Source organism: Dermacentor albipictus, chromosome 1 (assembly GCF_038994185.2).
Source record: "Dermacentor albipictus isolate Rhodes 1998 colony chromosome 1, USDA_Dalb.pri_finalv2, whole genome shotgun sequence".
Classification (NCBI taxonomy): Eukaryota; Metazoa; Arthropoda; class Arachnida; order Ixodida; family Ixodidae; genus Dermacentor; species Dermacentor albipictus.
The window spans coordinates 285,929,583-285,945,081 of record NC_091821.1 but is presented as its reverse complement, the minus strand read 5'-3'; the positions used below and the strand labels follow the sequence as shown (position 1 = coordinate 285,945,081).

The following is a 15,499-nucleotide window of genomic DNA, read 5'->3' as shown; positions in this document are numbered from 1 at the left end:
CGAGCAAGTGGCCATTGCACTCGCCATGCAAGACGGTCAGAGAGACAGGGTGTATAGCGGTTCGAAAGCGGCCATCAGGGCATTCCATAAAGGCCGGGTAGCCCGGCAGGTAGTTCAAATTCTGAAAGGCGCCAAACACGGCAGCACCTCCATACACTCGATCCTTTGGTTCCCCTCCACACGTCGGGGTGATTGGGGGGGTTCCTCTGAACCTCAACGAGTCTGCCTACGAGGCTGCGCGTGGCTTTACCGACCGCGCTGCCCTCGGATCGGGTGACTCTCTCCCACAACGAAATCACTAAATTTTTTTACTTAGAGAGAAGGGTTTTCCCGCCGCCTCACTCCAAGCTAAGCTGGCCGCAGGCGGTCACACTTAAGACTCCTGCAAACGAACTCCTACTCAAATCCGGCGTCCCTTAATAGCATATATCCCGAGATTTATCCGAATTGTTCTTGCGTGGCCTATGGTGAGGTTGCTACTTTGCCTCATATGCTCTGGGTTTGCGGGTCACTGTGCCCGAAGTTCACCAAGAAAGAGTCGGACGCGCTCCCGCGAAGTCCCGTCTTCGATGACCAAATCCTGGCCGTCCAGCGCACCCGCGATCGGGTGGCAGACTATATGACCTATATATCCTATATGACCAGCGAAGCTGTGCATGTTGGCCCCTCAACGGCGAACTGCCCCTCCGCCGCACTATCTTCGGGATCGGCATAACGCCTCCGCCGCCGTCGGCCCGGTTTTGAACTGTCTTCGGGATATTGTTCGAAAAACAGCGTGAACAAAATCGAAAGCGGACTGGCCATAAAGAGCATGTCATGGGGCACTCATGACATCACAAAAAGCTAGGTGCGCTCAGCTTGGCTTTACACGTTTGCAAGGATTGACTGACTGCTGTTAGGAATGGCCGTAACCCTTAATGACCATCGGTTATCTTCCCTCCTCATTACGTGTCCTGCCCATGCCCATTTCTTTTTCTTGATTTCAACTAAGATGTCATTGACTCGAGTTCGTTCCCTCACCAAATCTGCTCTTTCCTTATCCCTTAACGCTACACCCATCATTCTTCTTTCTATAGCTCGTTGCGTCGTCCTCAACTTAAGTAGAACCATTCTCGTAAGCCGCCAGGTTTCTGCCCCGTACATGAGTACTGGTAAGACACAGCTGTTATAAATTTTTCTCTTGAGGGATAGTGGCAACCTGCTGTTCATGATCTGAGAATGCCTGCCAAACGCAGCCCAGCCCATTCGTATTCTTCTGATTATTTCAGTCTCATGATCCGGATCTGCAGTCACTACCTGTCCTAAGTAGATGTATTCCCTTACCACTTCCAGTGCCTCGCTACTATTGTAAACTGCTGTTCTCTTCCGAGACTGTTAAACATTACTTTAGTTTTCTGCACATTAATTTTTAGACCCACCGTTCTGCTTTGCCTCTCCAGATCAGTGAGCATGCATTGCAGTTGGTCCCCTGAGTTACTCATACTTTCTTTCATGCGTGTGACATCAATTAATACGAGCCCCAATATGTCAGCCGAACATCAATACAAAAACCAGAAAGTTACGCTGAGTCAACGCTTATGTTGCAATCTATGCGAAACAAAGCTTTTACGAAGCGGATGAATAAATGCGATAACAGCAAGAGTGATTCGCACAATTGTGTTCGTTTTACGTCCCTGGCGTCGACTCGTGCAGTTTTTACATTGAGGCGTCGCACTCCATGGTCACAATAGTATCGTCACTCCATATTGCACCAATTACAAGCAATGGCGAAATGGAAACGGCAGTTAGGCACCCGCCGCGGTAGCTTAGTAGCTATGACGTTATGCTTGTATACCAAGGTCGAGGGTTCAATTCTGGCGCGCCAGCCGCATTTCACTGGCGGCTAAATGCAAAAACGCTCGTTTACTTTGGCTTACGCGCAGCTTAAGGAACTCCAGGTGGTCAAAATCAATCCGGAGTCTCCCACTGCTACTTGCCTCGTGATAGTGCCATGTAATATGCCAGATTTTTTAAACCATCATTTCATGTGAATGAGCAGTGTGAGGCGTCAACGCAGAGAGGTCACGAATATTAAGGCGATGTTTGTCGTGTGTTGTGTGTAAACCAGCTACGATGCCCTATAGACCGGTTGGATATCGTTCACCAGTTTCCTTTGGTGCCTATTGAGCGCAAGTGCTTTCGGACTACGTGCGGTATATGTGCGAGGTGACGCAAGCAAATGTTGTGCTCCCACCATTGTGCTCGGTCAAGGTAGCAGCAGCAGAAGCTTTAACGACACGCCGAATATGGGCGCTTTGCTTCTGTAATGGAGAAGGGCAGTGCCGCTCATAGTTCTACATGGCGTGGCACCTAACGATGACTGTTGCTAACCGGCGTGGTATTGCCAGCATGGCGCAAGAACCACATCAGGTATGTATACTTGCGATGCCGGTTTCTGCACAAATGGCAACACGCGTTCTGATTTCCGCACAGCACGGTATATCCTACATGTAACATATGGATTAACTTCTTCAAACTTAATTGGCTCTAAAAAAGTCGCTGTTTTGCCAGCATCGCGAAGCATCAATTGCAATGACAAATTAGTGCACAGCTATCAGAAAAAAAATTCAATTACCCAATGGCCCTCAGTCTCCAGCAGCTGCGGAGCACTTGACCGAGGCGTCGGTGAGACCTGTAACGCAGCAGATGGTGCTAAAGATCTGGACCCGGACAGGCCGCAATGGAAACTGACCCTTGTAGGGTGTAAATTCCGAACCCTCTCGAGTGAAGCTTGCCTAGCAGGACTCGTTCATGAACGTGTCCTAGCAGGAGGAATTATCAGACATTGTTTGGGGATATCATTGGCCTTAGTGAGATTAGAAGAACTGGTGCGGCTTACACAATACTGATAAATGGCTACGCACTCTGCTATAGAGGACTACCAGATAAGCCGCTCGGAGTAGGATTCCTTCCTAATCGATAAGGACATAGCGGGCAACATTGACGAATCCTACAGCATTAATGAGAGGGTAGCAGTAGTCGTAATACAGCTGAATAAGAGGTATACAACAACGGTAGTACAAACCTGTGCTCCAACCTCCAATCACAATGATGATGAAATAGAACAGTTTTATGAAGATATTGAATTAGCGATGTGAAAAGTGCAAACTCAGTATACTATAGTCATGCGCGACTTCAAAGCAAAAGTGGCGAAAAAGCAGCCTCATGAGCAAGCCATTGGCAACTAAGGCGTAGATTCTATAAACACTCGAGGAGGGATGTTGGTAGAATTCGCGGAAAGGAATAAGCTGCGAATAATGAACATCTTCTCCAGGAAGCGTTGCAACAGAAAGTAGACCTTGATAAACCCTAATGGTGAAACAAGAAATGGAATTGATTTCATACTTTCTGCCGATCCCAGAATAGTGCAGGAAGTAGAAGTGTTAGGTAGGGTAAAGTGCAGTGATCATAGGTTAGTGAGGGCTAGGATTCACTTCAATTTGAAGAGAGAAACAGTAAAATACGTCAATAACAAACTGGCGAACCTAGACGCAGTAAGGGTAAAAACAGACCAATTCCGATTGGCACTTGCAAAGAAATATGCAGCCTAAGAACAGAGATATGAAGATCACATAAAGGCAGTGAATGAAACATTAACTACGCTGGCTTCAGGAGGAGCAATTGAAGTGGAAGGTAAGGCACCGAGGCAACCAGTAGGTAAGCGCTCCCAAGTAACGAAGGACCTAATAAAGAAACGACAAATAATGAAAGTGTCCAACCAAAGAGATCAGATAGAATTCGCGGAACTGCCAAAGCTAATCAACATGGAGAAAATAAGGGATATTCGAAATTATAACGTGAGGAAGACCAAGGAAGCAGTAAAAAATGGGGGCAACCTGAAAACAGTGAGAAAGAAGCTAGGCATTGTACAAACCAATATGTATGGACTGAAAGAAAGGCAGGGTAATATCATCAGCAATCTCGAAGATATAGTTACAGCAGCGGATGAATTCTATACTGACCTGTACAGTATCCAACGTAGTCACAATATCTCCATTCGAACTTGTAATGAACAGGTTAGAGAGGCTCCTTCTTTAACTAGCGATGCAGTTAAAAGGGCCTTGCAAGACATGAAACGGGGAAGAGCGGCAGGAGAAGATGGACTACCAGTGGATTTAATCAAAGATGGTGGATACATTATGCTTGAAAATCTAGCGGCCTTTTGCGCGGACTGTCTATCGACTTCAAGGGTCACAGAGAACTGGAAGAATGCGAACATTATACTAATCCGTAAAAAGGGAGACGTTAATGAATTAAAAAAACCATAGGTCCATTAGCTTACTTCCAAAATTATATTAAATATCCACCAAGATACTCTCCAATAGAAGAAAGGCAACACTGGACTTTAGTCAACCAAGGGAACAGGCAGGTTTCAGGAAGGGATACCTACAATGGATCACATTGTAGGTAGGTAGGTAGGTAGGTAGGTAGGTAGGTAGGTTGTAGGATCACATTGTATGTCCTCTATCGGATAATCGAGAAATCCGCAGAGTACAATCAGCCTCTCTATATATGGCTTTCATAGATTACCAAAAGGCATTTGATTCAGTGCACATACCAGCAGTCATAGAGGCATTGCCTAATCAAGGAGTACAGGACGCTTACGTAAATATCTTGGAAAGTATCTACAGAGATTCCACAGCTAATATGCCTATTAAGAAAGGGGCCAGACAAAGAGACAGCCTGTCCAATGCTATTCGCTGCGTGCTTGCAAGAAGAAACTGGGAAGGCTTAGGAGGAAGGATCAATGGCTTATTCGAGGTTGGATTGCACAACATTTTGGCGAGACACAAAAGAGAAAGACGCCATGGAGTGCAAGACATGAGCGCAAGGCGCTCTGTGGCGAGTGTTTCTATTGTGCGTGTCTCGTGAAAATGTTGTGCAATCCAACCTCTAATATGCCATACCAACACGCCCAGTCGTCAGCCTTGGCAAGATCATCGGCGAATATATCCGCGACCTTCGATTTGCAGATGACATTGTCCTGTTCAGCAACACTAGGGACGACTTACAACACATTATTGAGGACCTTAATGGACAGAGCATAAAAGTGGGGTAGAAGATTAACATGCAGGAGACAAAGGTAATGATCAATAACCGGGCAAAGGAACAAGAGTTCAGGATCTCCAGTCAGCCTCTACAGTCTGTGAAGGAGTGCGTTTACATAGGTCAATTACAGGGGCGTAGCCAGGGGGGGGGGGGGGCTTATGGGGCTTCAGCCCCCCCCCCCCGAAATTTGTTCGTGCTGTCCATGCACCGCCGACCAAAGCGACCCCCGGCGCCGGAAATCACCCTGAACTTTGTCTAGAATGTCTTTTCGACGCTCGAAAACACATTTAACCGTGAAGATTGCAAACTCGGGCTGGATTTCGTGGCAACGCCCATACACCGGGAGTCACATAACGCCAAGCAGTCCCATCCGAGCACAAAGTTTCAAGGGCGCTTTAAAGGTGAGCGGGCTCGCCGCGGCATCTCACTGAGGCCACGGAATCTATGGAGCTCATGGATATCAATTGCGAAACTTTATGGGTATAAATCTCATAAGCTCTTGATGTGAAAGGTGCATTGACATTTCCAAAGTTGTGCTTTAGATTTTCAATTGCGGAACTTTGTGAGTTTAATGTTGTTATAAATATTTGACGCCAAAGGTCTATTGACTTTTCTAAAGTCTTACATCGGAACATACAACGAGACAAGCCAAATCAACACACTAGCAGACGTGTTGACAAAGCAGGCAGCGAGGTCCAATGAGACGAAGCGTTGGGGTGGTTCATTTGTGCCGTCATGTCACATAAAAAAAAATATCAACATTTTTTTTAAGCTACGCCAGAACATCCGTGTCAAGACACTAAAGCCAGCCAAAGTAACTACGTTCTTATTTATTTTTTCTACTTTGACTTTTATTCGCGAGGACACATTGAGCCTCTTCAATTTTTTTTTTTTGTTCTCGCTACCCTACCCGCAGGCTGCCAGGGCCAGCCAGAGCGCATACGTTTTTCTCGTATGGCCCCGACCACCGTGCGGTGCACTTCGGTGCGCGTTCGGTTTGCTCTGGCCGAGTGGATTTTCACCTGACAGAGTTTTGGACGCTTTCTGGCTAGCAGACGAGAAAAAAAAAAGCAATGGTCGCTCGTCGCCATCACTGTGGGGACTCGAAGGATTGCACCGCATTCCTTGAGCGGAACCTTTCCGGAAAGTCTTGTTTCGCCGCTGTAGGATACTGAGCAGCATGCGTATGGTTCTCAGTGGACCAAGCGTCTCATGTTTTCTTCGGTATTCCCTCCGTAGCCCCATTAGGTGCCCGAAGTAGGCATTCGATTCTGGCCAAAATACTTTCCTATGCGTTTTTTCTTTTTTCATTTCGTTGCCTCCGCCTCACAGAAAAAAGTACGTTGTTGCGGCGCAGCGAATTGTCGCATGGTGAAAGTTCGATTTTGATACTTCTTTTGCGGAAAGTAATGGGCGACGGGACGCTTCAGTTGCCGGATACGTTTATTATATTATTGCGAAAGCAATTATATGGACACTCCAGGTGCATTCCGGCCGTCGCCGTCGCCCTCATGTTTCGTATAAAGTCCAAGGGTGATAACATCGTTACCACGCGCTGCATGCTGTATGTGCGAGTGAAAGCGTAGGAGGGGAGGTGGAATGAGTTTGCCGACGATGGTGGGTGTCTTGTGTGCGCAAAGGAGAAAAGCGGGGAGCAAGCGCGCCGCCTTCCGTCCCGCGCAATACATTGGGGGTGTGGATGGAATGGGGGCGGAATCTAGGATTCTGTGAATCTATGATTGTGCAACATGTTTGTTTGCCTTGTTTGACGCGTTATATACAGTTACTTCTTCTTACATACATAGATTCATTGGAGACTTATACGTATACTTAAATATCTTGTTGCGAGGTTTTGTGTATACATGCAGTGAACTTTGTTTCCAGTGACACTTTTTTGTCCTTTATCAAGCCGTATTTTCGCATTTGTATACCCCATTGTATCTTTGCATTTCTAATGTACGAGGGCGAGTCAAATGAAAGTGAGCCTACCCTAACCACGCAATAATGGTTCGGTTCATTATCTGCGAGGCATGTGCGTAGGAGAACGGCATGTCTCATTTACAAAAGTGACACGCAGGTGTGAAGATAAATGTTCTTTAATGCTCTCATACACTGGGTTGAATATGGTTGCGTCACATAATGGACACTTCAAAAGTTGAACAGCTCGGTGTCGCGAAGTTTTTGACAGCTGAAGGTGTTTCCAAAACAGAAATTAATCAACATATGACTGCCGTGTACGTTGAACAGTTCAATTCATTGACCACTGTGAAGCGTTGGAGCAAACGGTTCAAAGGACGTTGCAAAGACATTCCAAGACCGGGCCAAAACCATCGACAGCGTCATTGAGATTTTTCACTGGCCATTGCATATATACAAGAATGTAAGCACGGTTCTTGAATGACAAAGTTTCATTAACATATTTGTCCTCAACTTGTTCAGTTCATTGCGTTTTTGGTGTTACGCTGCTGAGCACGAGGTCGCGGGATCGAATCCCGGCCACGGCGGCCGCATATCGATGGGGGCGAAATGCGAAAACACCCGTGTACTTAGATTTAGGTGCACGTTAAAGAACCCCAGGTGGTCAAAATTTCCGGAGTCCCCCACTACGGCGTGCCTCATAATCAGAAAGTGGTTTTGGCACGTAAAACCCCATATAATAAAATTCATTGCGTTTTAATTTTCATATCAGCGGCATGCACTGCTTTCCTGGTTTCGAACTGATATAGTTCTAAAGTTCGTGTGATATTTTCTTTACTTAATAAATAGACAAAAAACATGGAAGCATTGACGTCAGTTATGTTGGGCACAATTTTTGGCGCATACGAGTATGATATTTTATGAAAAAATACATATTTTACTTGTATTTACAGTGCGTAGCTTTCAAGAATTCGTTTGCAGCATCTTTTGCAATGACAATGCAGTTATTATTCATGTATTTGATCACTCGATAAATTGTTTAAGAGGAAGCTTTAGCTTGGGCCCAATCCGACGCGGCCTATTCAAATACTTGTAAAACGCAAAAACGCTTTTCTGAGATCATCCTGCTAATCGCTTTTATTGAAATTGGTTGCATTTGAGAGAGAAAGTTAAATCCTAGTGTCTATTGGAAACAGAACTTCGATTTAGGGCCTGAATTTTGTTTAAAATATTTTGAAAAATTCGAAAGTTTGAAAATATAGAAGCACGACGTTTAAAAACTAATTGCTATGCATGAAGAACAGATATTGTGGTTCTGTAAACGGCATTTATTATAACAGTCAAAGCGGACAAGTTTGCTGTGTCAATTTGTATCTTACGTGAATTGGTTACGTTGTGTACAAGGGTTCTGCAAAAGCCGTATTTCCACAATACCAATTTTTTTTAGATTCATGTGTAGCATATCTATTTTGTCCGCTGTAGATGTACTATTAGATGCAATTCCCAGAATTGTAATATCATTTTTCATTGTTGAGTCACGGAGTTTTAAACTTGATAGTTTCGTTTTCTGAAAATTTTCAATTTTGGCCAATTTTTAATAAATAATTGACCAACTAAATGAAAAATTCGAAACAAGCAGTCACTAGAATTAAACGTTTTCTTTTATATGCAACAAACCTCGTCAAATTTGGTGAGGTGGTTGCAGGGAAAAACGAATTCCCCTTCTACATGTACTTAAATAGGAGCACCCGAGCCAAAGCTTCCTCTTAAGGAGGAGGCTGAGCTGCAACGTGCAGCTATATATATATATATATATATATATATATATATATATATATATATATATATATATATATATATATATATTGGGCCAGTGGCGTAGCCCCCCCCCCCCCGAACAAAATTTCTGGCTACGCCACTGGTCAATTACTCACAGGGTACCCTGATCATTAGAAGGAAATTCATAGAAGAATGAAAAAGGGTTGGATCGTATACGACACACATTGTAAGGTCTGACTGGAAGCTTACCATTATAATTAAAAAGAAAGGTGTGCAGTGAGTGCCTTTTACCAGGGCTGACATATGGGGCCTCACACTTGGAGACTCACAAACAAGCTCGAGAACCAGTTAACGACCGCGCAAAGAGCGATGGAATGAATAATGTTAGGCGTAACGTTAAGAGACAGGAATAGAGCGGTGTGGATCACAGAGCAAAGAGGGATAGCCGATATTCTAATTGACATTAGGAGAAATAAATGGAGCTGGGCAGGTCATGTAATGCGTAGTTGGATAAGCGGTGGACCATTAGGGTTAAAGAATGGGTGCTAAGAGAAGGGAAGCGGAGTCGAGTACGGCAGAAGACAACGTGGGGCGATGAAATTAAGAAATTCGCAGGCGATAGCTGGAATTGGTTGGCGCAGGAAAGGGCTAATTGGAAATCGCAGGGTAAGGCCTTCGTCCTGCAGTGGACATAAAATTGGCTGATGATTACGATACGAAGTAGAGATAGTAGTTTGATCGACCGTATAAACTTGGATACATTTGCTTACTAACTGAATGAACAAGCATGTGGTGTCAGCGCACACAAGCAAACATGAACACATCACACTCGATGAGCGCGGGCACTCGGTCTCAAAACGCTGGTGAGAGCAACGCGGCAGCAGCAGCGAGCGAAGTGGCCTTCGTGCGATGTATCGCTTCAACGCAACAACGACGAGCGCGCGCACAAAGCCGTCTTCAGATCATTTTCAAGACACAGCGCGCGACAAAGTGCACAGTTGCTGGCGGAGTGGCGCTGCCTGCTCGCTTGGCGCGCGCGATCATTAGTTCGGCTCGCATCCAGTCGCGAAATGCGCTTCCGAAGCCCTCCCCCGGACTGAGCCGCGACCGCTGGCTTCCGTCGCGCGCTTTCACGCACGCGACGGGTGGCGACGGTGTTGTCGCCCTTGTACTTTACACGGAAGATGACGGCAAAAATGCGCTTGGATCGAGTGTCCATACAATTGCTATCGCAATAAAAAAATTTGCGATTGACTCCGTATACGTGTCATTCTAGCAATGAAATATTTAAAATATATTTTTTCTTAACAAATCTATGCCGCCAGCTTGTCCCACAACTGGCCCAAATATCCTCAAGAGAATATGTTTACAACTCGTACACGTGACGGCGACGAAGAAAAAACAGCAGGGTTGTTTTTACTCATAACGAACGCCCCTAAAAAGTGAAACATAGCACGTGGCATACCGTCCGGCCGCACCAAAAAGCAGCCCCATCAAACAAGCTCCATAGTAGTTAGCGGCAGAAGTAAGCCGCCTGCGACCTCGTGGCGCGATAGATCCGCCCACTAAGCGTGGGCGCTGCTTTTTGAAGCGGGCGGACGGTTAGCCACGTAGCACTTTTTTCATTTATTTCGCGGGCTTTCCTGATCAGCCAGAAAAAATAAATGGCCAAATAATACCTGGCTACGAACATGCCAGTTTCAAGTTTCTTTCAATTTCCTACAAATTGTTGATCGACAGCACGCCAGTCAGTGTAGTAATATTAACATTAGCCAATTGTAATTTTTCAATAATTTAAATGGTATCAGCAAAAAAACTACTAACGGCTGCTCTACTAGAAAGTGAACAATTTGCACTTGGTTATCTGCGTAGAATGTGCCGTACTTTTTCAAAACGCCATGCATGATAGCCGGGATGGCCTGTATATCTAGCGTGCACATGTTGGCTCTTTTGGGGACTACTGCAGATATTTGTTTCGTCACGCGAAAAGAAATTTGGCGGCACAATATAACAGTTTTACAGGCACCGCAAGTGTTTTTGTGCATATACGACATCCTTCCTGAATCACTATTGGCTGAAATCTGCTCTTACGAATACCGTAGAAATTAGCGAATATAGCGGGCCTACTTATTAACACAAGTATTGTGATCAACATGTCAAAAAATAAGAATTCCAGCACAGTTATCTGATGTGGTCGGCTGCTTTACTACATCTAAGGCAAAGAGCAGCAACTCTATAGGAGTAAGAAGTCATTGTAGATCTCCTTTAGTTATTAGTTCCGTAACCAATAAAAAATATTCACATAAGAGTTCCGGCTTAGATATTAGTGAAATAAAGAGACCCTCTCCAATGCAAAGACGTGCACAGGAAAATAGAACTTGACGTCTCGGGTCCCGTACGACCCGAGACTTCAAGTTTCATTTTCCTGTGCACGTCTTTCCATTGCAGAGGGTTCGCTTTATTTCGCTATGCTCATTCCTCGCCAGACGGGTTTCCATCGAACCCTAGAATTGGCTTAGGATGACGTATAACAAGGATGGCGTCATCCTATCATTAAAAAATCTTGTACAAGCTGGAGATGCAAGAAATACAGTAGTTATTACAGCAACGTTTCTGGTTTCTTCAATGGCCGTGATATATTGCCCATGTTTTCGCCAATTACAAGATGTTTCCGTATGGTCAAAAACTGTAACCGCTACTGCATAGTGTATCACATGTGATGCGCGACGATTCCCGCTGATAAGATCGCAGGCGTGCATTATCGTTATTCTTTTATCTTTAAAAACTGATGTTTGGTTAGGCTTTTCTAGCCTAAACAGCAAGATAAAAACAGATGCAGGTCCCGATTCCCGCCGATACTTAGTCTGAAACTGGTGGCGTTGCTCTCGCAGAAGCTCCAGTGCTCCCCAGCTGCCGGATCACGTGCCCCCGCGTCTGGAGCTCGTCGCCCATGCGCCGAACAACCGGGTGCGTACCGCGTCGTTTCAACAGAAATCACTTCATTAACAAAAGCGTTCCCACGAGAGTGCCTCTTAGGCAAACAAATAAAGGTTCCCCGATGATCGTCGCGCCTCACCTGGAGCCGTCCTCTGCCCTCTCCGTTGACGCCCCCATGCGAACAAGCACACTAGCTTTCCAATCAGCGTTTTTGAATTCAGGTGCCTTTTACCGCTGGTTCATGATTTTGAGGCTCTGTATCCTACGAAGTGCATTTTTGCTTCGATGCAATTTTTTTTAGCTCGACGGAATGGTAAAATGCCGTGCAAATAGCAAAAATCTGCTCTTGAAGTTGGAAAAGGCGCACCTCATCGGAAAAAAAAAATTTACACTGCAAATGTTCAAAAATTCGCACAATTTTCCTAGTGAACTTGTTAGCGTAATGCTTTAGGGTATGTGATGCAGTTTACCAATTGTATTACAAGTGCTCTCGCGGTGCATCCACTTAAAGCGCATGTTGAAAAAAGCGGCAGTTTTGAGATAATCGCCGTATAACTTCAGGCAAAATGCTACTTTCTTCAACTTTAAAGCGTTTTTAAAACTTGAAACGTAAAAAGTGCCGAAATGCTAAAGCATTTTGTCCTAATTTCTGGGAACGCTTACCTAGAAGCTGGTGTCATACACATTATTTGCTCCTAGTGATTATGACTGGTAAACCCACCGGCTACAATCTATAAATTTCATCAGCTGCTTTAAGACGTTAGAAGGTTAATTAGCAGAATATTGGGGATTAGTTGATTAGAGATTTTTATTTCTTGTGAACACTATGTTCGCCTTTAAATAGTGATCCAACTCAAGAAGTCGAATTGCCCTGCATGCCACAGGCGATTTATGAAATTCTGTTAAGCCTAAAAAAAACCTTGTATGCAAATTGTAGCAGAAACACTACCCGTAGCATGTTGGCGCAGAATATATCCTTAAGGTTTCGGCTGATGGAACAGCCTTTTTCGTATGCACTTTATTCAATGTACCGCCTTTTAGAATAACCGAGCTGAAGGAATGGAATCCTTCAGCTCGACGGTGCATGGGCTGCGCCCTGGCGGATTAGTCACGGAACGTTTCGCAAGGATCGCGGGCGCGCGACCCGACTTCGAGAAAATCTCCCCCCCAAAAAAGCGCTCCTGTTAAACACTGGTGCCGTGTACCGCGTTGAAACTGCACTAGTAGCTCGACGTCGATACCGTGCCGAAAACGTGCGTAGCGTAGGGCTGCACGAGCGCCGAGGGCTTCGTTGGCATTGCACCATGAGCCACGTAGTTGCCGCCTTACATTGGCGGCTAGCAAATTTAACGAAAAACTCCTGCGTTGCAGTGGGACGGCTCTTAAAAACATCGCAGTGCTGACGAAGTCTTCTTGCAGCGTCGGCTATCACTTGCTGGTGGTGGCAGCGCGTGCTTGACTTGTCGTACTCGTTTAAGGCGCGGTAACACTGGGTGTATACGATACGGACAATACGCTGACGCCAACGAATGGCCAACTACTCGGCACATGTGTGCCGCTGAGACCGTTTGTTCATACCAGGTCTACAACGAAGCAACTGACGAGCGCGAGTTGTACTGCGACGGGCTTTCTTGTCGACGGCACCCGGTAAAGTCAGCGTGCTGACCATCGTTCGACCGAACGCCGCGCGATCGGCTGTCGAACCGACAACTTCATAGCCTGTATAGCGGCTGCACGACCTCGACGGCGCAAAGCCTGTAACCTTCGCTGAACAGTATAAACATTGGCTCGAACTTCATGTGCACGACTTGACAGGGTTGAACCTTGTGTATTTCAACTTCGTAGGTATGATTTGATTCATCTTAAGCACAATTCATTAAATATAGAAGCGAAGGCATCCGGCGGACCTGACCTGAAAAGTAAGCAGTCACGTCGAAGCAAACTACGTTTTCAGTTCAGTTCTGGCCTGAGCGATTCGAAATCAACTACTCTTCACTTCCCACAACGCGTACACAATAAGCGGCAAGCGGCGACACAGCGTTGTGCTAACATCTGTACGTCTGTACAGCTCTACATCGCACGTCAACATCTGCACAAGATTGTAATGGCCTCTGAAGGCCACGTACAGCGGCTTTTGTGGGCTGGTTTTCCGAGCGTCCTCCTGGCACAGCTAGCGGAAGACATCTTGGTGGAAATGCACCTAAGGATGAAACCATGCAAAACCCAGATCAATACTTCGAAAGTGGCTGTCATTGCCCATGTGCACGGGGTGTCCCGTAGATTTCACATTTTCATATTCCTTTTATTTCAGCATCAGACGAAAGCAGAGCCTGATGTAGGGACAGAAGCTAAAGGCTGATGGAGCCTGACGAGGCCTCTGACCCTAAAAAGTCTACAGCGGTTACAGATACAACACAAATCTTAGAAACAAAGGAAATAAAGTAAAAGAAACGCAGCATTTGACACCTGTACACAAACGTAGTGCATATATTGTTGCACACAAATGACACATAACAAATCATACAATGATACATAATAGGATAATACGATGATACATAATGATACAATGATACAATACAATGATACCTAATAGGACGCTAAGCAATTTACTTCAATGAATGAGCACAAACAGCTGTTGTACAAAAACATACAAATAAAACATAATTGTCAGTGAAACTGAATAATGTTCCTTGAAACGACGCAAAAGTAAGATAAGAGCAATTTCTAGAGTAATCTTGTGTTATATGGAGTTTTATGTATCCTTTGTGAGAAGACAGTAAAATATAAAAAACACTTCAATTTTGGCTATAGTTAAATTGGCAAGATAACAATAGCTCCCTAAGTTGGCTTTTAAATGTTTTTAATTTGCATTGAAAGTTTAGCTTACCTTCAAATTTGTTTAAGATCGCAGGTATTTGATACGCCATTGTTTGCCTTCCATAATTTGTTCGGATTTTTGGTATTCGGTGTTTTCGGTGCCTCAAAAGGTATTCAGCATTTTCAGAGTCTATAATTCCATATAGTTTCTTCTGATGGATTACTTGCAGCGCTTTTAAATAATATAACTGGTCTGCCTTTAGGATGCCGTGTTTCTTAAACAGTGGAGCGGTTCTTAAGTCCCGCGCATTACCACAATAAGATTCAAAACAGCGCAGAATTTTCTTCTGCAAAGTATAATTGTATTGTCACAGACAAAGCCACAAAGGACTTCGGTCGACGCTGGAGATCTCTTTATTTATCGCTGTCCTGGCACCTTCGTCGTTCTCTTCTTCTGCCAGCCACCCAACATGCCTAGCATGTGGCACCGAATTGCACCGTGTGGCTGTCAGCTGTGTCGAGGTCGTGGCATTACCCCCCTCCCTAGGAGCATCGTCTCGATGCGGAACATTGATGCACTGGAGATTGCCACGGGGATACTGTTAAGAGAGACGCAGATGGTGAGAGAGGTGCGGAGCTTTGCGTTCAGCGGCTGTTGTATAACTTCAGTCGAGAGACGTGAACGACATCGGACAGGGGTGGGCGTCGGGGACGGTGCGTGGTGCCTTCTCCTTCAGGAATCACTTCGTATGTGACGTCGCCGAGTCGTTGAACGATCCTGTAAGGTCCAAAGTAGCGGCGCAAAAGCTTCTCCGACCGACCACGCTGGCGGATCGGTGTCCACACCCATACTTTGTCACCGGGTTGATAAGTGACGTCGCGGTGACGAAGATTGTAGCGGTCGGCGTCATTTTGTTGTTGGTAGCGGATACGCATTCGTGCGAGCTGGCGCGCCTCTTCG

The 15,499-nt window shown here is 45.3% G+C and overlaps 1 protein-coding gene across 14 annotated transcripts in view; it reads left to right on the top strand.

The window, feature by feature from the left end:
• Window positions 1-15,499, top strand: part of LOC139054433 (protein FAM184A-like) — a 363,879-nt gene that overhangs the window by 222,314 nt on the left and 126,066 nt on the right. For 8 of the 14 annotated variants that reach the window (XR_011511210.1, XM_070531387.1, XM_070531386.1 and 5 more), the window contains one exon: window positions 11,676-11,751. The exons of the other annotated variants lie outside the window; for them this stretch is intronic. Coding sequence is in view for 7 of the 8 variants with exons in the window: in XM_070531387.1 (XP_070387488.1) it covers window positions 11,676-11,751 (76 nt within the window). In the remaining variant the exon portion in view is untranslated. The remainder of the gene's footprint in view (window positions 1-11,675; window positions 11,752-15,499) is intronic. 14 annotated transcript variants of the gene reach the window in all.